The following is a 23051-nucleotide window of genomic DNA, read 5'->3' on the forward strand; positions in this document are numbered from 1 at the left end:
CTTGGGGTCCTGGGATCAAGTCCCGCGTCGGGCTCTCTGCTCAGCAGCGAGCCTGCTTCCCTCTCTCTCTCTCTGCCTGCCTCTCTGTCTACTTGTGATCTCTCTCTGTCAAATAAATAAATAAAATCTTTAAAAAAAATGGTAAATAAAATCTTTATACACACTGATCCTGCCTATGAGAGCTTGTACCTTTTAATAATTTCCATTTCTTCTGATGGCTTTCTTCCTTACTTCCATGGATTAAAATGGGTCTTCAAAACTCAAAGTGTCTCTCAACTCCCATCTAGTCAACTGTGTTATTCAACATTGCTTAATTGCAACAAGGCTGCAACTGCACAAGGAGCCCATGAATCAGTTATGGCACCAATTTTTTAATGTCTTTATTCATAATATTGCTGATTTTCTTCTACATGGTGGCGGGTCTGCTATTGAAAAATGAATACAGGATGCAGTTAACCAGTTACTCACCCAATTACGAATCTGGAAGAGCTGACAGACACAACATTTATGTCACTATAGAGCTATAGACCAGCATAAGTCATGTCAAAGTTATATATAGGTAAGATAAGAACAAGAAAGGAAGGCTATAAAACTGCGAGATTAGCACTACTTATAATCTAATTACCAACACTGCAAATGCAGACACTCATTTCTTTTGTGCACCCAGAGTTAATTCCCACTGATGAACTCACAAGACCTAGATTTACAAAACATAAGGTCAATGTATTAGTTTATAATAGAGAATATTCCTTTCCAAGCACTGGGAAACTCATGTTAAGCTTCCTGAGTTGGAATGGCTAACACCTGGGCATCCACTTCTCTCTATTCTTTCCACAAACCCACAGGTATCCAAGAGAATTTTTATTAACACCATTATTAACTTTATTAACACCCTGGCCAATCACATTAAGGTAAATTTTACTAGCTTTATTCCAAAGCAGTGCCTTTTCATTCTCAAGATAACTAAAGATGGGTAATAATCAGGTATTAATCAAGTTATTTTGGAGTTTTGGAAATAAGAGCTAATGTAAGCAGATGCTTGAGGACCACTTCACCTTGGCCCAGGGGAAGACTTGAGAAGTTCACCTTCTCTCAATTCCAATAGCTCTCTCATCACATGAATATTCCATCATGGTGCTCTCCTGAAACAAGTTAAAAAATCATTATCTCTTTAGACCCATGTTTTTTATTTCCTTTGGATATATACCCAGAAGTGGAATTGTTTGATTATATGTTAGTTCTGTTTGTAATTTTTTGAGGAACCTCGCTACTGTTCTCCATAATGGCTGAACCAACTTACATTGCTGCCAACAGTGGGTAAGAGTTCCCTTATCTCTACATCTTTGCCAAGATGATAGCCTAGAGATATGCGCTCCTATGTTTATTGCAGCATTACTCCCAATAACCTAAGATACAGACACAAGCTAAGTGTCCTGCAACAGAGGAATGGATAAAGAGGTTTTGGTATGTGTGTGTGTGTGTGTGTGTGTGTGTGTGTGTGTGTGTACAATGAAATACTATTCTGCCATAAGAAAAATGCAAATCTTGTCATCTGCAACAACAGGGATGGAACTCGAGGACATTATGCTAAGTGAAATATATCAGACAGAGAAAGGGAACTACTGTATGATATCACTTATACGTGGAATCAAAAAGGCCAAACTTATAAAAAGAGAACAGAATGGTGGTCATCAGTGGCTAAGGGATGAGGGAATTGGGGATATGTTGTTTAAAGGTACAAACTGGGAACTAATAATAAATAAGTTCTGGAGCGCTAATGTACATCATAGTGATTATAGCCAATAATACTGTATTATAAACTTCAGAGTTGCTAAGAAACGAAATCTCAATTATCCCCAGCAAAAAAAAAAAAAATAATAATATTAATAATAATTATGTAACATAATAGCTAACACCAGGGTGGTCACCATATTACAATATATAAATATATCAAATTAACATGTTGTAATGTCAAACTTACAAAATGTTATATGTCAAATATATCTCATTTAAAAATCATTATCAGATACTTCCTCCTTTTTCACCTTTTTCAAGATTCCACTGAGTCTACTCCTCATATAGGAAAAGTAGATTTTCTCCAGATAAATCATGCCTCAGTTATTTTACAGGTCTCTTTTACAGTTATAAAAATGAAACTGAGCTTCTGTTTGCTGCCACATCACACAAGAATTACCGGACAGATTGTCATAAAAAGTGGAGAGGGTAAGTTTGAGATAATCTGAATATTTTTTTAGAAGGCTTTAGAATAGTCTTAAAATTCACCAGGCCTGAGGTAGTAGAGAACCTTCAGTAATTATCCCTCAGAACTGGTGGAGCTGAATTAAAAATAAGCTCAAAGGAATGTCCATCCGTAGGGGCACAGCATAAGTATTAGAATGTTACCGAAGGAGAAGATGAAGAGTGGTTTTCAGTCAAAAAACATAAGGGCAGATTCTCTGAGGTGTGGGTGAGCTGCTTCTCACTTGGGCAGCCCCATGAAGCAGGTGCACAGGTTCTATTTCTAAGAGGGTGTGTCTGCTAAATGGTCTATGTCCCTAATCATATCAGCATGTGCCTCACCCAGGTAAGCCTGGCCAAGGAGCTTAGCAACCACCACCCATGCGTGTGTACATGTGTGTGTTTCTGAGTGTTGCCAAGCTCTACACAAGTCATTTGGTCATAGCACATGTTCTCTAAAACCCCTACACAGATCACACCTTCATAGCAGTTTAGCAATTTGCAGGAAAATAAAACCATAGAATCTGGGAACTGCAGATTTTGGAAACAACTGGATAATGAGCACCAATCCCTTCTCTTTACAGTGGAGATGACTGAGGTCCAGATTGTGGATTTTGGCCAGAGTGAAAGATGTCCTTACAAGTGTAAAGTAAATGTGTCAATATGAATATCATAGCTAATATTTTAAGGTATTTGAGTACATACAGATATAAATCATCTCATTTTATTTCACAACTGACTTTGGGTTAGACAGAATAGTAATTAGCATTAGTCCCATTTAACAGGTGAGGAAGATGACATTCAGAGTCCTAATGATAACTGACCCAAAGGCACATCACTCAAACAGAGGACTTAGTCTGTCTTCACTCTCCAAGCCCTGCAGACTCTTTGCTCTGTCATGCTTTATATGAACAGAAGGTAAGTGTGCCACTGAACGGAAGTAGGGGAGAAAAAAATCAGGGAAGGTCATCGGCCATCACTCTGTTTAAGGTGAACCCTGTAATCTCTGACTGTCTGAGTTTGTGGTCTCTGTGTGCAGGTTGGTGGACAACAAATATATTGGAAATTGTTTTCTTCATGACTTTTCAAATTCCACAAGTCTATACACTAGCACACACTAACACTAACAATTCTTGTGCACAGCCTTCTAATCTTGTTCTTTCTTCTCTACTCCGACCTTGACTAGCTGTCACCCAGTTCATCCAGGAGAAACAGTACCCAGTGGACCTGATATCCCACCCCACATATATCCAAAACTGTGGGCTATGGGTGAGCTCTGAGATGAACTGCTTTATTGGGGCTAAGTTGAGAAACGTTTACTTTAAGAAGCAATAAAGCAATAGATAGGGAGTGGAAATCTATATGCAGGTACTTGGGTCTCTATTCTGAGCTTGCAATGGATTTTTAATTGGTTAGTTTTTCTAAAAGGTCAATGTATTAACCTTTGAGATCTTTCCTTAATTCTTAGGATTTTTTAAACGCACATTTAGAAAAACACAGGTGCTGAACACATTTTGTCCAGTTAAATGGGCCTCTGTGATCTGAAATTGACATAGGCAGGTGGCTGCCAGCTCTGCTCTACTTCGGGAAATGGATGTATTTCTCCTTTACTGGCTCTCCATGGGAAGGAGAAGAGGGAAGGGGAGGGAGGATGCTGACAGACAACAGCAGGGTGATTCTGTGCTCAGCATCTTGTCTTGGTGGTATACCCAAACTGCAAGATTTATAACCTTCTTGTTACAATGCATCAGCTTCAACACTTTCAGTGAAGTCTTCAATAACTTCGATGACATCTTGCTGAGGGGTTTTGTCATTAAAAGCCTAAAGCTGGTCATTAACAAACCTTCTCTGCAATCATCTACTGCTGTGCTAAGTCAGGCATGGATCTGACTGGAAAGTTGAGCTGGCTCAGAAACTTTCCAGAAGTCTGCTGCTTTCTTTCTTGCTTTCTTTTTTTCCGTCCCCTCTATGGGGTATATTTCTTTAGGGAAAGAAAATACAGTTCCCAATTATTTAATCATTTATTTCTCATTACGCATTGGCTAACTCTTCTCTGATAGACACAACCAAATTCAACAAAGGTGTAGAACACTACTACATGCCAGAAGGGGAGTCAGGGCTGATGATAGAATCATAAAAAGACACAGCTCCAGAACAGAGTGTCCACAACCCCCTGCAAAAATTAGCCACCGTCTATAGATGCTTTATAATGTGCCAGACTCTGTATTTAGGCTTTATAAGCATTACCTTGTTCACTTTTCACCACTCTTTACAAGACAGATGTCTTATTATCCCCATCCTGAAGATTAGATGGCTGAAAATTACGGAGCTTGTGAGTGGCAGAACCAGGTTTGAAACCCATGTCTTGTCTGACTTCCAGCAAGTTCACATTCTCCAAACAACAGGATTTGGGCAGAACACAGGCTCAAATCCCCTTTCAGGAGAATTTAGGTCATGGCTGGAGTATTACACCTTGGGAGTAACCTCCCCTAATTCACACACTTCCTCACCTCCTTGACAACATTCAGATTATTGAGGCATCCATTTCTGTATATTTACAGATGAACTTAAACTTGCCTGCTGGTTTTGGAGGAGCAAGACTGGTGAAAATTTTATGAATATAATAGAGATTCATATGAAATGAGAAAGGCTTAACTGCTTGAAGAGCGGTGCTTTCTGAACTTATGCAAAAAATTCATGGGGTTGAGCAATTCCAGCTACTCAGTTGCATATGGTTATTTCTGCTGCCAATGATTTAATTTTTCACCTAATCTGGCAACCTCTCTGATGGAAATAATGAATGGAGGGAGGCTGTTGTTGCTTTCTACTCCACAGGATTCAACTGTAGATAGCCAGAGGGCCAAAGTTACAACATTCATTCATCCCAAAAAGAATAATAGAGAAACCTGCAGACATGTAGGAAAATTCTGCTATAACTTAAAAATTTGGTGGAAATTTAAAAAAAAAAGTCTTGGGATGTCATTTGTAAAACAACAAGTTAAATAACTGGGGTGATAAATTAAGAGTACACATTTAGTAATAATAATTATTATTACCATTGGTTGAGGGCCCACTCCGTGCCAGGCAATTGCTGGTTAGGGGTAATTACATATTAGCTCATTAAATGGAATTTTTATAACAACCCTGTCAGGGGAAAGTGTTAATCCATTTTTACAGATGAACAAACTAAGAGTTTGGGAAGTTGAACAATTTGCCAAAGGCCCCTCATTGAATAATTTGCAGAGCTGAAATGTAAGCCAGTTATATGTTATTGTAAGTTTTTTGTGTTTCTCCTGTGTTGCTTTTCTCTTATCTATATCTACATTAATTAAAATACAACCTATTTAAAGGCATTTAAATAATGCAATGATTAAAAAGGCATTAGCTAATTTCTCTTTTTTTCTCTTAAAATGACATTTTTCTTTTTTTTTTTTTTTTTTTTTGTTTCCCAATAGGAAACAGAAACATTAGCTTACTTTTTACTGCTCAATTAATTGCTGTGGGATTTTACCTGAAGAGATCAGTGAGACCTCCAGACGGATGTCATTGATCCAACTATAGTGTCATTCTGTGCCTGTCCATATGTGTGATGTTAGAGAGGAAGCTTTGTTTATGGGGACCACAAAGCCATCATCCATCTGACTCCCTGGGTTCTGACCAGCTCTCACCTGCAGCACTTCCCACGAAAGTCTTCCTTGGCCAGTTATTATTTTTAATTGCTCACAGGGTGCTTCTTACGAGTAGAGTTCTTGCCAATCAAGATCATCAGCACTACCTCAAAGGAGACTCAGGAAATCGATTATTAAATTAAGCTCTACTCCCCTGATGAGATGCAGGGTAGGGGGGTGTCTGAGTGGTGTCCATGGTCATAGGACCTATTGGCTCCTGCAGGGACAGCATGGAGCCCTTTTGAAGAACCTATGCAAGTTCTGCACCAAAGATGAGGAAAATGTTCTGTGTGGTATGGACAAGCAACCACTCTGGGTCAGAAAGCCCTAAATTCACAGACCTCATCAAACACCAAAATAGTAGTAGCAGCAGTAATAATAATGCATGCATTCTGCTCCGTTCCAGGAAATTGTATTTAGTCACTTAGTGATCTTAAACAAATGACTTAGCTAGCCTCTTTGAAGCTTAGTATTCTCATCTGTGTAATAGGAGCAATGACCTCGTCTCACTGTTTTAAAAATGAAATGATATGATGGTATCAGTTAACACTCTTTTTGTTCCAAGTGATAGAAAAACCAATCCGGTTCAGGTAAGCAGAAAAAGCATTTCGTTTGTAAGTAAAAGTAATGTCTCCCAAGATCATGCATGCAGCTGAGGAGAACTGGAATTAGAGGCTTAAGAATCACCCTAAACTCTCCCTGTTTCTTGTTTCCCCTTCCCTTGATGCACAGACAGCTCCTATTTGTACTACTCCTTAGCTTCTGAGGCAGGACATAGTCACCAAAGGCTCACAAAGCTACATTCCCCTGCCCAATCTAGACTAAGAGACAAAGTGATTGGCCCAAATTCTAAATCTCAGGGAAGAACTGGGATTGTCCCTATGGTAACCCTGAGGATAAGAAGAGGTGGATATTTCATAGAAGAAAAGGGAGTAATTACTAGAAGAGTTTCACCAAGATTAAATATTGGTATCTACTACAACAATATACAAGAAATAGCTATCACTATATTCACTCCAGAAGAGATAAGATGCCTTTTTTTGTCAATAAGTAGATTTCTGCACATTTGAAAGGCTACATTTTTTAAAGATTTTATTTATTCATTTAACAGAGAGACAGAACACAAGAAAGCAGAGCAGCAGGTAGGGAGAGGGGAGGGGAAGCGGGCTCCCTGCTGAGCAGAGAGCCCAATGCAGGGCTCCATCCCAGGATCCTGAGATCATGACCTTAGCCAAAGGCAGAGTCTCAACCCACAGAGTTACCCAGGTGCCCCAAGGCTACATTTTTTAAATGTAAAACAAATATATTACATGCTAATTACAATAAGTATAGATCCTCTAATATTAAAAATCAGAAGAGAACACACATACTGTGAGCAATTAACGTTTTAAGTGCCTGGTATCTTATCTGTTGGGGTGCCTGGATTGAGCCCCACATCAGGCTCTCTGCTCAGCAGGGAGCCTGCTTCCCCCTTCCTCTGCCTATTTATGATCTCTTCCTCTGTCAAATAAATAAATAAAATCTTTAAAAAAAATACAATTGAATTCAACAAGTAGAAAAACAGAATTTTTTTCTAATCCTATCTCCTCCCCTTCCCCTCAGAAACCCAAATCTTCTCACATTTTCCACTTTAGCCTTCAGTTACTTTACTATGTGTTTAAGTTGTCTTAGTTTTGGGGTCTAATATCAAGTTTTTAGTGTTAAAGATCTAAGGGACTGTATTAAAGTACTTGAAACTATTTCAAAGAACAATGAAATTCCCTTACATGTTAGAACTAAATAGAGTACCAAGTTGCAAATGAACAAAGTCAATTTCTATTTTTCTCTCTTTTCCCAAAAAAGAACAATTTTGGAGAAGTCATTTGTGGTCCTCAAACCATCCATAAATCTGCCTGTTGGTAACCAGCTTACTTTCCTCTCAGAATGAAGCTGGGAACATCAATGGATTAACTATGAATAGGGCCATTTATGGAGAGAAAGGGGAGTGGAATCTCAGAAAACTAGACATTTCCTTTTTTTTTTTTTTTTAATCAGAAAGTGAATCTTTACCTAGAGAAAAAAAATCTGTTTTGTATATGATACAAAAGAGTTATTTCACTGGGCTCAAATCATGGGAATCAAATTGCCTTATGCCGATAAACTCCAAGCCAGAGTGAGGGATTAAGTACAATATATTTTAGGTTTGGGAAAGAGACCATTTTGCGTCACTTTCCAGAATTCCTTCTGCCTGATTTCAGCATATTACTGATTAACTTTGGATAGAATAATTCTAGGACCTTTCAAATAGAATGATGAGAGAGAAGTGTGCCTATCCTGGTCAAAAAGGAAATTGAAAGTCTCATTTTTGCATTGGATTTTTTGTTTCTGTGATATGATTCCTTTATACGGAGGAGAAATTAAATTTACAAAGCAACAGTGTTCCATGTAGATGCTGAAATGGGGAAATTAACTGGTGTCAAAATGTGTGTTACCAGTTAAAGATTATTCTTTCACATTTGTTTTCAAATATGAAAAGAATTTCATGGGGGAAAGAGCAGTTTCCAGAATAATAATCTTGTCTAGAAATAAAATTCAGATTCTATATGACAAAAACATGTTCCTAAATGGGGCTGTTTAGTTACAGCTAAAATGAAACATATAGTGATGCAAGACTCATTTTAGGCCAAAACTCATCGAAGACCATTTTAATGTTGATTGCATAAATGCTTAATTTTGATCCTTCAAAAATTCTGTCAGTTCATGTCTTGGTAACTGGGATATTAAAATATGCAAATAGGCATGATGTAGTTGGTCAGTGCTAATCTTTTTGTAATAACTAAAGTTCTCTTTCACCAGCCACCACCCTTCTGTTCGTGTCACCTTCACCCAGGAGTCACACAAAATGCAGAAGACAGTCACTTTTACTTGATTAAATTTTGGAAGGTTGAAGCTAGGTCAAAATCCTCACCTTCCTCTTTCCTAAATACTTTTTCTCCTCTCTCTTAATTACATGGCTTTACACTGATTTACATGAATTTCAGCTTTCAAAATCATTGGCCTTTGCTGAATGAAAACAGGCACATGGGAAAATTATATTAAGTTTGCACAATTGATCTTTCATCATTTCAAATGGTACCTTTGAACAGTTCCTGAAATGTCTGTCTGAAATACTCCCAGCGCTGAGTGTCATCAAGAGATGCAGGGTCACCCTGGGGAAACCCATTCTCAGTGATGTAAATTACAGGGTTATTATACATATCCTAGAACAAGAGAGCAGAAGTTTTATTCCAAAGAGATGTAACAAGAAAAAAAAAAAAAAAGATTCATAAAATCAGGTGTTTTACTCTCTATCTTCTCTAAGCTACAACCCAAAACTAGTTTTCATCAAATTGCACTGACCCTATTAACTTAATTTTCCACACACTGACCTTTTATGACTAACAATGGAAAAGCAAAACTGTGCAAATGTCCATGAAGACAGTCAAATGACTCTTATCATAATGAGAAGACAGAAGTATCTTTCTTCCATTGAATCTGCTGATTGTCACTCCTCTCTAACCCCTTGGTCCCGTGCTCGCTTCGGCAGCACATATACTAACCCCTTGGTCCCACCAATGGCTACACTCTCTATCCCCCCAGAGCAAGGGTCCTAAAAATCATTAACTTAAAATTTTAATTTCAGCTACCTGGACTCCATCCAGATAACAGAGGCCCAAAAATGATCCAGCTATTTCAGCCCTTAATATGCCTTTTAGTAATTACAGTTGTGATGTCAGCCTGGAAAATATGTCCAAGCTACTCCTATGCCCACAACTGACTTTAACAGAGAAGTCCAACTTTAACCAGTGTATCGAAGCCCCTTATCAGCTAGTTACTCCTCACCAGCTGAACACTTTATGTCTCTTCCCAAGCCAACAAATGTATAACCTACTGCCTAAAATCATCCTTTTTCCAAGTTCATACATACATCTGTCTTCCCACTTCTACATATTTGGGTATACATGAATAGAAACACTGTGTTTTACCTTAATGTATTTCAGTACTTTACGTATTCCCCATGGCACAACATAGATCCAATCCAAACTTTTTATCCAAGATGGATCTGGAAAAACTTGAATCTCCACATCCTGGATAAAACCCAGTTCTCCTTTCTTATTCTCCTGGTACTTTACTAAGCGAGTTGTATAATAATGCACAGCAAAGAAATCAGCAGTGCCTTTAATCATTCTCTTCTCTTCTTCTGTAAATTCTGGAAGCCTTGATGATGGATAGCCTTGCTTTTTACTCATGAAGGCAATCTGGGACTTGACAACTTCCGGATAATCACCATCAGTAAATATGGGCTTAGCAAAGAAATCCAAGCAGAAAGCAATGGCTCTTTTAGCAGCTTCCCTGTCGGACACTGAATTGGGATCTGCTGGTTCTACCCAGGTTGCAAAAATTGCTAGGGACACCATGCCTTTCTGCTCTTTTCGGAATAAGGAATTGTAGCTGTGCCAGGATCTGGAGTGAGCTTTAATCAAATTATGAGCTGCCTGATAACCTCCAGTTCCAAAGTGAGGTACACCAGGAGGATATATTCCAAAATCATAGGCCAGCAGGGCAAAAACATTAGGCTCATTTATGGTGATCCAATGCTTGACTCGATCTCCAAAAGTACTGAAGCAAAACCGGGCGTATTTATCAAAGGATTCAATGATTGCCTCTGACAACCAACCTCTTTTGTCTTCTAAGGCCTGAGGCAAATCATAGTGGTAAAGGGTAACTATGGGTGTAACCCCATTAGTTAACAAATCATCAATGATCTTGTTGTAATAGTCAATTCCTAGGAGGAAAACAAAAAGGAAGCATGAGAAGAAAGTTATTTTTAGAACACTGACAGTAAGTAAAGATCAGGAAAGGATCAGGAATAATTTTCTAAATAACTTTTACCCCAAATAAGATTTGTTAGTTCCTACATATCATCAATTAAAGTTTTGAAGGGACCATTAAAAATTCCAAGGAAGAATGGCTGATTGGGAAGTTGGGGGTATGATGGAAGACATGGAGCATAGATGTTCTGGGCAAGTGGTTACCACATAACTTGGTGTTATGGCCACACTTACTGAAATTATTTTATTTGTTTGTATGTTTGATTTGCCTCTTAACCCCCCTAAAATTCAAGCTTCATAATAGCTGGGGTCTTATCTAATTCACTTCTGGTTCCCTAAATCCTGGAACAATACCCGGAATTCAGTAGATACTGAATAATATTCGTTGAATGAATGAATGGTTCTCAGTGGTATCAAATATTAAGTAAACGAATTGATGGTTGCCTCAGTGCTTCTCCAGATATATCAGTCTTATAAGTCTGAAAAGGAGACACATTGAGCATGCATAAGAGCTCCCAGAACATGGGTTACAAGGGCAGTTGGCCAGAGGCTTGACATGTTAAGGAACGTGGTCAGGGACTTTGCTCTAGGATCCTGGCATAGTCCTGTGAGAATGCATAGCCACCCTTGCTTTCAGCTAATTCTCCAGCACTGCAAGTGTGTGGGAGAATTTTTGGATTGGGGCAGAGTTCAGAAAAATGTTATTAACTTAAAGATACTCTGTCTGAGAAACCAATGCCAAGAAGATGTTGGGTCCAACCTAATAATGACTCCTAATAGGAAGAGACTTACTGGGGAGAGACCAGTATTAGTGCTTCATGTGATTTTATGTCTAAGATTATAGAAGAAACCTAAGCTCAGGAGAGAGAAGCTACCTTAGTTTGTGGTTGTTTCCTGGATAATAATTGTAAATTCATATGTAGAATTGTGTTGCTTTCAAAGTTTGTCTAGAAGTAGGGTCCTTTTCTCTTTCTTTTGTTAAACTTAGTATTCTCCAATTAAATAATAATTCAGATTTTTAAATTTCTTTCATTCAATTATTAATTTATTCATCCCTCAAATACACATGTATGGCGAAGCTACTATATGCTGGATTTCCAGACATATATAAGATAAATACTGTCCTCGGTCTAAGGGAGCTTCTATTTTAGTAGGGATTACAGATAAATTCATAAACAATTATAATACAGTATCATTGGTGAAGATAAAGTACAGAATTCCATTTAAGCATATGATAAGGAGTACCCACTACAAACTGAGAACTTATGAAAATCTATTTGGAAAACAGTACAGCATTATGATTTCAAAAGCAAACTACAGCAACAGGCTATGTAAATTCTACCCCAATTCTTTCACCTATTTCCGTGACCTTAGGCAAGTTACTTTATCTCTCTGAATTATCTTTCCCTGTCTGTAAAATAATATGGATAAAATAAAATGTGGACAATAATAGAAAACTACTTCAATAATTTATTGCAAGAATTTTAAGAGTTGATAAATTGAACATGGTTAGAACAGCTCTTGGCATAAGGAAAGGGCTCAGTACAGGTTAGCTATCATTTTAGTAATTATTGTTATTGTTGTCATTAGTGACATCTAAGCTGACAGTCAAATGCTGAATATAAATTCTCATATAAGGCAAGGAAGAACAGGTGATCCAAGAAGAGCAAAAAGGGAAACAAATATGTGAAAGAGTAAAGGAGGTGTGAAAATAAACAAAGACCACCTAAATATGAACAGTCTATTCAGAGCTTGCTGTAGCAAGGGAGTCAGCCATCATCACTTGTTTTCGACAGATACTCGAAGGCTGTCAGAGAAGAGGGAAATTTTTATAGTAGTGAAAAAGAAGGAAAGGAGAAGGTTTCAGTTACCTTCTGATTGGAAGTTGTTGGCACAAGGAGGCTGTAGGTGGGCTAACTAGAAGTGGGGCATCCCAAGAGTTTGCTTTGGGTTGCTTATTTGGCTATCTCTGGTTGGTCCTAAGTTGGAAGCAGGGAGCAGGGAAACAAACCAACAATAACAAAAACAAAAACAAAAAAACAGAAAATTTGGCAGATGTTGATCAAGTTCTGACTATTGTGGACCAATTGCTATAGCGCTTGTGGTTTGGCTCCCTGGGTTTCTTTTGTAGATCAGAGTCTCATTATCATATGGACTGGCCATTGTTTTGCCTGTCTATTGTAATTTAGCCAAGTATGGCTATGTCTGGGAACTCTAAGTTAAGCATAATGAGAATGTATAGCTGAGCAGAGAAAGCATAAGAATGATGAGAGGGAAGTAGGGTAAGCAGAAGCCAAATTATGCAAGGTCATGTGTTGTCTACCTATCTGGAAGAGTGGATATTTTTAACAACAGCTCACTTGTTTTGCAAACCGGAACATAATGTGAATCATGCATAACAACTCCATTCTTGGAAGAACAATGTGTATGCCATTTTCACTTGATAGACAGAATATCCCAGCCCCAAGAAGATATCCATGCCCTAATCCATGCAACCTGTGAATATGTTACTTTACATAGTAAACAGGATTTCCAGATGTGATTAAGTTTAAGGATCTTGAGATGGATAGATTTCTCTAGATGGTTCAAATGGGCCCAGTGTAACTACCCAAGTCCTTAGAAGTGAAACAGTAGAGCAGAGGAGTGGATCAAAAATATGCAACATAGAAGAGGTAGGGGAAGTAGCAGCATAAGATGGACTCAACCCACTATTGCCAGCTGTGAGGGTGGAAGGAGGGGGCCACCTGCCAAGGAATCTGGTGGCTTCTAGAAACTGAAAATGTCCCTCAGTTGATAACCATCAAGAAAATGAGAACTTCAGTTCTACAACCGTAAGAAGCTGAATTCTTCCAGCAATCTGAATGAGCCAAGAAAGACTGTCCTCTAGATCCTTTGGAAACAAATGCAACACTGGAGACATCTTAGTTTTAGCCTAGAGAGACCCATCTCAGACTTCTGATATCCGTATCTCTAAGGTGATAAATTTGTGAGGTTTTATTGAGATATAATCGATGTAAAAAGTTATATTGTTTTCAGGTGTAAATTCTGTGCTTTTTTAAGCAGCTAAGTGAATGATAATTTGTTGCAGCAGCAACAGAAAACTAATACATTCACCAACATTTATAAAGCTTTTCTTACCTCTTGTAATGAAAGAACATTCCACCATCCCATCTCTTGAGTCTTGGCAAGCCCACATGTCCTCACTTGTAAAATGTAATATCCAAAAATGGTATGATGGAATCATTTTGGAGTTTTCATAGCCAATTCTTTCCATTGGCTCTGAATTTAAAAATAATATCAGCTTCCATTTATTGCATTCATACTGTATGTACCAAATGTCACACATGTACAAATGCCACACCAAGAGGTGGGCATTTTTATCCTCACTAAGCATCTAAGAAAACCGAGATTCAGAGAGAGTGAATACCAGACTTAAGTGATAATGTTGTCATGTGGCACTCCCAGCATTTAAGCCCAATAATCCACTCTATCTCACTACAAAGCCTGAACCTATCCTACCATGACATTCAACTTCCCATGAATGTTTCAGAATCAGAAACATGGTGACTCTGTTTTACTAGTCTTCACAATCACTTATTTTGGAGCTGAATCATAATATCAGATCCTTTTTTTAAAAAAAAGTTTTAGAGGAATCAGTGATTTATCTCTTATAAACACCATTAGATATGGCACAATCATTAATGATGGCAATCAGTGTAATTCCAACAACATGATAATCTTTAGTTGAATTGAAGATTTAAAAATTTTTAAATAAGACTTTTTCTCACTCATCAGCTTGGCAGAGCAACAAAGCATTGCATAATTAATATTTAACATCCCCAAATCGAGTACTTCTGGTTGTACAGAGCAATTCTGGTTTGGTGTTCTAATGCAATTCTGCCATGAAGCAGTGAAGTTGGGTTTTTAAGAGCAGAGCTCCAGAGTCAAACAGTTCCACCAAAGAATCATGGAATCATGGACAAATCACTTGGCCTGTCCATGCCTAATCTGCCACCTCATGAGTGTTTTAAGTATCAAATGAGAACAAATCATGAAAGAGTTCTTTAGCTTTATCAGCACAATTCAGTGGTAACTAATTCTCTGAACAAATGTATATTTTTAAATGATCATTTGTTACCAATCTAGGGATCTTGAAACTGACAGAATATTTGAACCCTGTTTTGCTTCTGGATATTTAGGACGTAACTGATTACTTTAAGTATTAAAACTTCCATTGCCTTCTTCCATAGTTACTACCACTTTCTCTGATTTAATTAAGCTCATTTCTTCTTGTTTGATCTTTAGAATTATAAAGCAATTTGAGTTAAAGCTCTTTTAGGTATAGAGGAAAGTAACCCACTCAGATTAACTCAAATATAAAGGTAGCATGAAGGGCAAGTGTGTGGATGGTGTGGGATATACGGGCATTATTTGAAATGATAGACAGCTATCAGATACTCAATGGAAAATTACAACTAAAACTCAAGGGAATTGGGGCTGGGGACTGATAAAGTCTTTGCCTCTCAAAAAAGACTAGTGTCATCCATTCAATTTCACTCAACACATCTACTCCATTCCTCTCCTTCTCCCAGAACCTATTTTCTTAGCACCCAATTTGCTGTGGTCTCAAAATGGCCATCCCATCTGCTGAAAAGCTACCTTATAGTCCTGTTTCCAAACCAACCAACTCAGACTCTCAACTTCTCAATTCCAAACATCCCTGAGAGGTGAAGACAATTGGGCAAGATTCTCTTTTTCCATGACGTTAACAATAATACATCACAAGGAAAGAGGTCTTTCTCTTGTTCAGTCAAGGAGCAGAGCAGGTTTATGTAGAACAAAGAAACGGGAAATTCCCTTAGAAGAGGATATGACTAGGACTTGCAAAGATGATGTCTCCGTACAGAAAACAACTGAACTGGAATCTCACTAGTCAAACTATAAATGTCTTCAAGTAGAATTGACGTTGGTCAAGTGCCTATCATGTATCATACATGATCACGAGGTCACTCCCCTGTAGACTCATACCACCAATTAATTTCTTTAATTGCCCTACATTCTTTTAGCACAATGCCTGCATTCGTCTCCTATTGCTGCTATAACAAATAGCCACAAACTTATTGGCCTAAACCAAAACAAGCTTATTATTCTATAGTTCTGGACATCAGATATCCAAAATGATATTCATTGAACTAAAATCAACATGGCAGCATGGCTAACTTCCTTCTGGAGGCTCTCGAGGAGAACCCATTGCTTTGGCTCTTCCAGTGTCCAGAGGCTGCCTGCATTCCTTAGCTCATCGCCCCTTTCCTTTATCTTCAAAGCCAATAGTGTCACATCTTCTCTCATCTCTGACCTCTGTTTCAGTTCCTATATCTTCACTCTGACTCCAGTCGTCTTCCCTCCCTCTTGTAGGGCTCCTGTAATTATTTGGGGACCATCCAGATAATCCAGGTTAATCTCCCCATCTCAAGACTTTTAGTGTAATAGCTATAAAGTCTCTTTTACCATGTAAGAAAATTTGTTCACAGTTTTAAGAATTAGGAGGAACATCTTTGGGGAGCTATTATTCAGCCTAATACGCTGCCCCATATGGAGAAGGCAGTTAATAAATGTTTCTTTAGTTATTTACTTTACCTTTCCTGCTAACTGGGCTCATATTTTAAATACTAAATTGAATAAGAAATTCTGCATAAACTTTCCTTTTTTTTTTTAATTTCCAATACTTGGGTTTCCTATTAATCATCTGAAACTTGCATTTGTGGCAGATAGGAAAATTCAGTTGAACAGTTGAGAACTACAGAAAAATGTGATTTTAGTTGCCAGCTCAATCTCTTCTTGTTAAACCTTGAAAACTTGACATTTGAAAGAGAAAGGCTGTGTAACAATTCCACTTCGTAAAGTATTCTTCCAGTTTGGGAACACAGGATTTTATAAGTTTCCAAACAACCTCTAATCAAGCTTTTAAAATAGAATGTTGAACACACACACAAAAATGGGGGTAGCTTGTAAAGGATTGTGACAAGGGTTTTCCAATTCTTCACATGCTCTTTGAGAAAATGTTTAGACAAAAAAACCAAATGATGGCCTTTCTGAGTTAAAACAGTTCCAGTTGCTTCAACAGATCACTGCACAAGAGTGAGCAACTGCTTATTGAAATTCTGCCTCCTGGAAGCACCTCCAGCGCCCTCTCGTTCATGGAAAAGTCTGTAATATTAATCAGCTATGACTTTACAAAAGCTGGGACCAAACATGAAAAGCTCAGTGCTGGGGCACATGATCCCCACATGATATGTGCATGAGTGATGTCCCCGCATTGTTCATGTGGCCCCAGTATCTCCCCACCACCACCCTTCAGCTTTTCTGCTGCTCTGCCCCTAGGCTGCTGATCTACAGTGTGCTATAGTGATCTCAGGTTCATTTTAAATAGCTTGATATGTTGACATAGAGGTATAGTAATTCCCTGTCTGAAAATCTTGGGGGCAGATGTGTTCAGAATTTTTGAATTTTTAGAAAGGAAATACAAAGCAAATACCATATATTCAGTTAACACTCCCAGTGGGTCTGGGTCAGCCTCCCTTAATATTTCTGCAGTAAAATATGTAAATATTCTTTACCAGTGAAATCATCTGAGATTATAAAAAAATTTTCACAAGGGTTTAACATCCAAAATACATAAAGAACCCATAAGGCTTAATATCAAAACACAATCTAAAAAGCTGATAAAGTTCAGTATCAAAACACAGCCTGATTAAAAAATAGGCAAGGAACCTGAATGGACGCTTTTCTGAAAAAGACATACAGATGGCCAACAGGCACATGAAAAAAATGCTCAATGTCACTAACCATCAGGGAGATGCAAATCAAAACCACAATGAGATATCACCTCACACCTGTCAGAATGGCTATTATCAAGAAATAGCAAGTGTTAGTGAGGATGGGAACCCTCACAAAATGTTAGTGGGAATATAAATTGGTGTAGCCACTATGGAAAACATTATGGAGATTCCTCAAAAAAATAAAAATAGAACTACTGTATAATCCAACAATTCCACTTCTAGGTATTTACCTGATGAAAACAAAAACACTAATTTGAAAAGACGTATGAACCACTGAGTTCATTGCTACATTATTAACAACAACCAAGATATGAAAGCAACCTAAATATCTATTGATGGATGAAGGGATAAAGAAGATACGGTGTGTGTGTGTGTGTGTGTGTGTGTGTGTGTATGTGTGTGTCACGGAATATTACTCAGCCACAAGAAGGAATCAAATCTTGCCATTTACAACATCATGGGTGGACCTAGAGCATATTAATGCTAAACAAAATAAGTCAAAGACAATTTCCATATGACTTTACTTACAAGTGGAATCTAAAAAAAAAAAAAATAAACAAACAAAACAAAATGGAAACTGTCTCGTAGATACAGAGAACAAACTGCTGGTTGCTAGAGAGAATGGAGGAGAGAGGATGAGCAAAACAGATGGGATTAAGAGGCACAGTCTTCCAATTATAAAATAAATAAGTTGTGGGGATGTGATGTGCAGTTTAGGAGCAGTATCGATAATATAGTAACAACTTTGTATGATTACAGTACCTAATTAGTATGGTAACCAGACTTATTGTGGTGGTCATTAAGTAATAAATATAAAAAGCAAATCACTAGGTTCTATACCTGAAATTAATACAATATTGTATGTCAATTGTTCTTCAATTAAAAAAAAAAAAAAAAAACCTGTCCCATCAATTGAGGTTAGTTTTTGTTGCCAAATTAGTTTTAGACCTAAACTTGCTAAAAAGGATTCAGTATTCAAAGCTTTTTGGACTTTAGAATTTCAGATAAGAAGTTATGAACCTATATTATAAGTTGCAAGGGGATGGTTGCTTTGTGTTGTTTTTTCAAAATTTTTTCATTGTGTACCATCCAAATGGAAACTCAGTGAAAACTCCACACTCCTAGAATCAGGAGGGTAGATATTCAGTGAATACATCTAAGGAAAGGCCATTCCAGACAGAAGGAAGAGCTTAAGAAAATTCCTACAGAGGTGGGAAATTGCATAATATGTTTAGTATGTAGTGGGTATGTGCTTAGGGAATTAAATGGAGCAATTGCATGAGTCATTTGGAAGGGGGAATTTCAGCCTGTAATGCTTCAGAGATGAATTAAGACTAAGTCAAATAAAGCCTGGAATGATATATGAAGGAGTGTACACTATATATTGAGTCTTGGGATGACTAAATAAATTTTGTATAAGGGTGCTTGGGTGGCTCAGTCAGTTGAGTGACCAACTCTTGGTTTTGGCTCAGGTCATGATCTTGGGGTCGTGAAATCAAGCCCGCTTCAGGCTCTATGCTCAGCAGGGAGTCTGCTTGGGATTTTTTTTTTCTCTCTCCCTCTCCCCCATCCCTCCCTTTTCAAATAAATAGATCTTTAAAAAAAATTTTTTTTTAAATCTTGCTTTGTTTTTAACAGGAGATGGCACAAGCCAACAGAACTGAGACAAAGCTTTAGACAAATTGCTGGGATAGCATTTTGTACAAGGAATTAATGGACAGAGAACGAGTGAAAATAGGTAGACCCAGCAAGGGTATATCAAAAAGTCCTTGATGAGAATGATAAAACTCTAAAGCGGGGCAGAGGCAGAGAAAATGGCCAGGAGGGAGAAGTGAAAGAGACTTAAGTGGAACGGATCATAGTTAGCAGCCAATTAGATGTAGGAAACAAAGAAAAGAGGAGATTCAAAAATTACTCTTAGTTTTTAGTCCTTGGGGGTGTGATGGTGCTGGAGAAAAGAGAAGGTATAGATTATGGATGAGGAAGGTGAGAAATTATTAATTCACTTTTACACTGAACAACAAGTGAACTTCTGTTCAAAGTCAGAAAAAATAAAAAAACTGTCCAGTAATATATCAAGAAAGTAGACATCTAACCAGCAGCATTTAGTCAGGGGAGCTAATGCCTTTAGAAACAAGCAATGGAGCTGCTAATCTTGTGTTGTCTGGGGGACACATAAATTGCAGCTGCATTCCACAATGTCCAGCTTACCCCACCTCACGGAAAATGAGCATTGCAAGGACACAAGCCCACCTAACAGTTGTTATCACTGGTTGTTCTTACTATGTAGGAAATCAGATAATTTACTCAAACGGAATTCCTGAGGATCAGTGAAGTCACTGCCCCTGAAAGCAGGGTAAGCAAGGAGGTGCCCTCCCTCAGGACTCTGCAAGTGTCCGTCTTGCACTTCCAAGACCCTGACAGTCAACGTCTCCTTAAATTTTGCATCTTAGGCACATCATTTGCCTCACAAGTCCCAACCGTAGGAGGAGTGTGAAATATTTTCCAGGACAAAGCAGCAATAGAGGTTCTTTATTAAGAAACCTTTATGTTGTAGTACAGGGGTCATAGAACTTCTCTAGCAAAGTACCAGGTAGTGAGTATTTTAGGCTCTGCAGGTTCTCTGGTCTCTGCCCCAACAACTCAATTCTGTCATGGTAGTGGAAAAGCAACAACAGACTAAATGTAATGAATGGGTATGACTGCGCTGCAATAAAACTTTATTTACAAAAATAACAGTCAAGCCAAATTTGGCCCTTGGGTCATAGTTTGCCAACTCTGGTGTATGGAAGGAACTAGCCAGACCTTAGGTTTACATTCTAGATCCATCATTTACGAAGTATCTGGATTTGGACATGCACCACTGTAAAATGTGACTAATTATTATACCTCCTCACTGACTGTGGAGATTAGAGAAAATGTATGTAAAATGCCTCATAAATAACAGGCATTCAAATAGGACAGTAGTCTTTTTAATTATAAAACTTAATACGAATAATAGCTAACACTTTTTGAGTGCCTTTATGATATACCAACTACTGCGTAAAGCACTTTGCAAAGATTATTTCATTTAATTTTCCAATAGCTCTCGAACTAGGAACTATTTGAGAATTCCTTTCTACTTGTGGAGAAACTGAGGCATGAAAAAATGCCCAAGAGATGCTTCTCCAGATAGTAAGTGATACAGCTGGCCTTTCATTCCAAATTAAGCAGATACCAGATGCCTCGGTGCTAATCCCTGCCCTAGTTAATTTGCTGTACTAATTCAGCTCCAATTGAAATACTCAAAATCTTCTCAAGTTCTACAGGGCTTTTCATCACTTTTCACAGCGTAACACAACTGAAAATAGTTTAATACATAACTTTTGGAACTCAGCTTCAGGTTAACACTCAATAATATACTCATAAGTGAAACTCTTATTCCCACCCCCTTCCTGCCCATCTATTGTCCCCTTCCAACACATATCTCCAATTCAGGGAAAGCAGAATATTATTAAGAAAGCTAATGCAAACCCATTTCAAAAAATTTATCCTATAATCACCCTAAAAACTTGCAATTTCAAAGCTCCACTGCAGAATAGCATACTGGATTAATTATGCCAGACTGCAGCAGTAACCTTGAATTAAAGCTGCAACCTTCTATTTTTAAGAAACACTTGCCTTTCTGGTTGATGAAACCTGTCGTCCCATCAGGTAACAGACGTGACCAGGAAAGAGAGAAGCGGTAATGAGTCAATCCAAGCTGTTTGATACATTTCAAATCTTCCTCCCACAGAGTGTAGCTGCCACAAGCTACATCGCCAGTCTGGTTCTTGAAAACTCTCTCTCCTCCCTGATGGGTGAATGTGTCCCAGACACTAGGGCCTTTTCCATCTGCATCCCAGCCTCCTGAGAAAAAAGAAGAAAATGAAACAGTTACACTCTTGACATCAAGAGGCATATGTGGAATGTAAATATTTGTCGCCAAAAGAGCATACCTCATTAACTCAATGTACCATATTTATAACTTTAAAATATGCCTTTAAAATAGTATGCATGAGTGAATTATGTGTTTAGCTGTCCTTGATCCCTGAAGCTGACTGGTGGCAAATGAAAAATTATTTCATAGTGCTGCCGCATAGCAGGCTTTCATGGTTCATTTTCTGAAGATTTCCCAGCTGGTAAACAGAGGCAGGCCCTAGCTTATGAATGTCTGAGTTGCAGATACCTCCTCCTGACCATGACTGACAAGCCTTGTCCTTGTTGTGCCTGACAGAGTCTCAGGACCTTGTCTTTGGCCCTCTACGCTTAAACTCTATTCTCCTGCTAACTAACAATGGAGCCTGCAATGGTCCAGTCAATTATTGTGGGGAGGGCACTAGTCTCTGCTACTGTTAACGTATTAGTATCCTACCTTCATTCATTCATGCCTCCATTAATTCCACAAATGTTATGTGTCAGGATCTATGCTGAGCACAGGAGTTAACAGGGTGCACTCTGCTGTGCTTCCTGTCTTTGGAGAACTTAGCTATGGGTAACTGGAAAACAGCCAAGGTAAAAGTCTTGCCAGAAAACCAAGAAGGGGCATTTATCCAGATGTGGGCTAGAGTTGTAGGTCTCATAGAGAAATGACTTTTAGACAGACACCTCAAGGAAAAACTGGGTCATCAAGGTGAACTGCTGGGAGGTGGGAGTGGAGATAAAATAGAAAAAAAAAAGAGAGAGAGAAGCTAGGATCCAAATAAGCCCACAAGAAAGAGAGAGTGTTGCACATTAGAAGAACAGAGAGTAAAAGTTACATTACACTTGGAATATCTGTACACATAGAGATCTTGTTTAAAATGTAGTTAGAATCCATTTTATGGTAAAAGGAGTAATTTAAAAGATCTCGTGACTCCCTCATTTCACTTCTAGGTATATACCCTGAAGAAATGCTCATGTAGTTTCACAAAGAGATTATAGGAGATCATCGAGACAGAAACATCTGTAATAACAAACTCTTGGAAACAACCCACATTCTACAAACAGTAGAACAGAAAATTCGAGGTAGAATCACGCAGACGAAACACGAATCAGCAGTTAAAGAGAATGAATCAGAGCATCAATAACCCTCCGCTACAGTGTCCCCCCAAAATTATGTTGAAATCTTAATGCCAATGTGATGGTATGAGGAAGTGAGGTCTTTGGCAGGTGTTAAGTCCTGAGGATGGAGCCCCCAGGAATGAGTTAGTGCCCTTATAAAAGACCCCCAGAGTTCCCCAGTCCCTTGGGCCATGTGAAAATGCAGACGTTTGTGATGCACAAGAGAGCCCTCAACCAGCCATGCCAGTGTTCTCATCTCGGACTTGCAGCCTTCAGCATTGTGAGAAATAAATATTTGTTGTTTATAAGCCATCCAATTAATGAGCATTTTGTTATAAGCCTCCAAATGGACTTAGCCTCAAAACAGTAAAGTTATACAATCAAACACATACACA

General features: G+C 38.2%; 1 protein-coding gene across 1 annotated transcript in view; it reads right to left on the reverse strand.

The window, feature by feature from the left end:
- Positions 1-23051, reverse strand: part of LOC123930384 (cytosolic beta-glucosidase) — a 117018-nt gene that overhangs the window by 54984 nt on the left and 38983 nt on the right. Inside the window, exons 2-4 of the mRNA XM_045986680.1 lie at positions 21256-21483; positions 9911-10710; positions 9022-9145 (exon numbers count right to left, since the gene is read on the reverse strand). Coding sequence (XP_045842636.1) covers positions 9022-9145; positions 9911-10710; positions 21256-21483 — 1152 coding nt within the window. The remainder of the gene's footprint in view (positions 1-9021; positions 9146-9910; positions 10711-21255; positions 21484-23051) is intronic.

Source organism: Meles meles, chromosome 2 (genome assembly GCF_922984935.1).
Source record: "Meles meles chromosome 2, mMelMel3.1 paternal haplotype, whole genome shotgun sequence".
Taxonomy (NCBI): Eukaryota; Metazoa; Chordata; class Mammalia; order Carnivora; family Mustelidae; genus Meles; species Meles meles.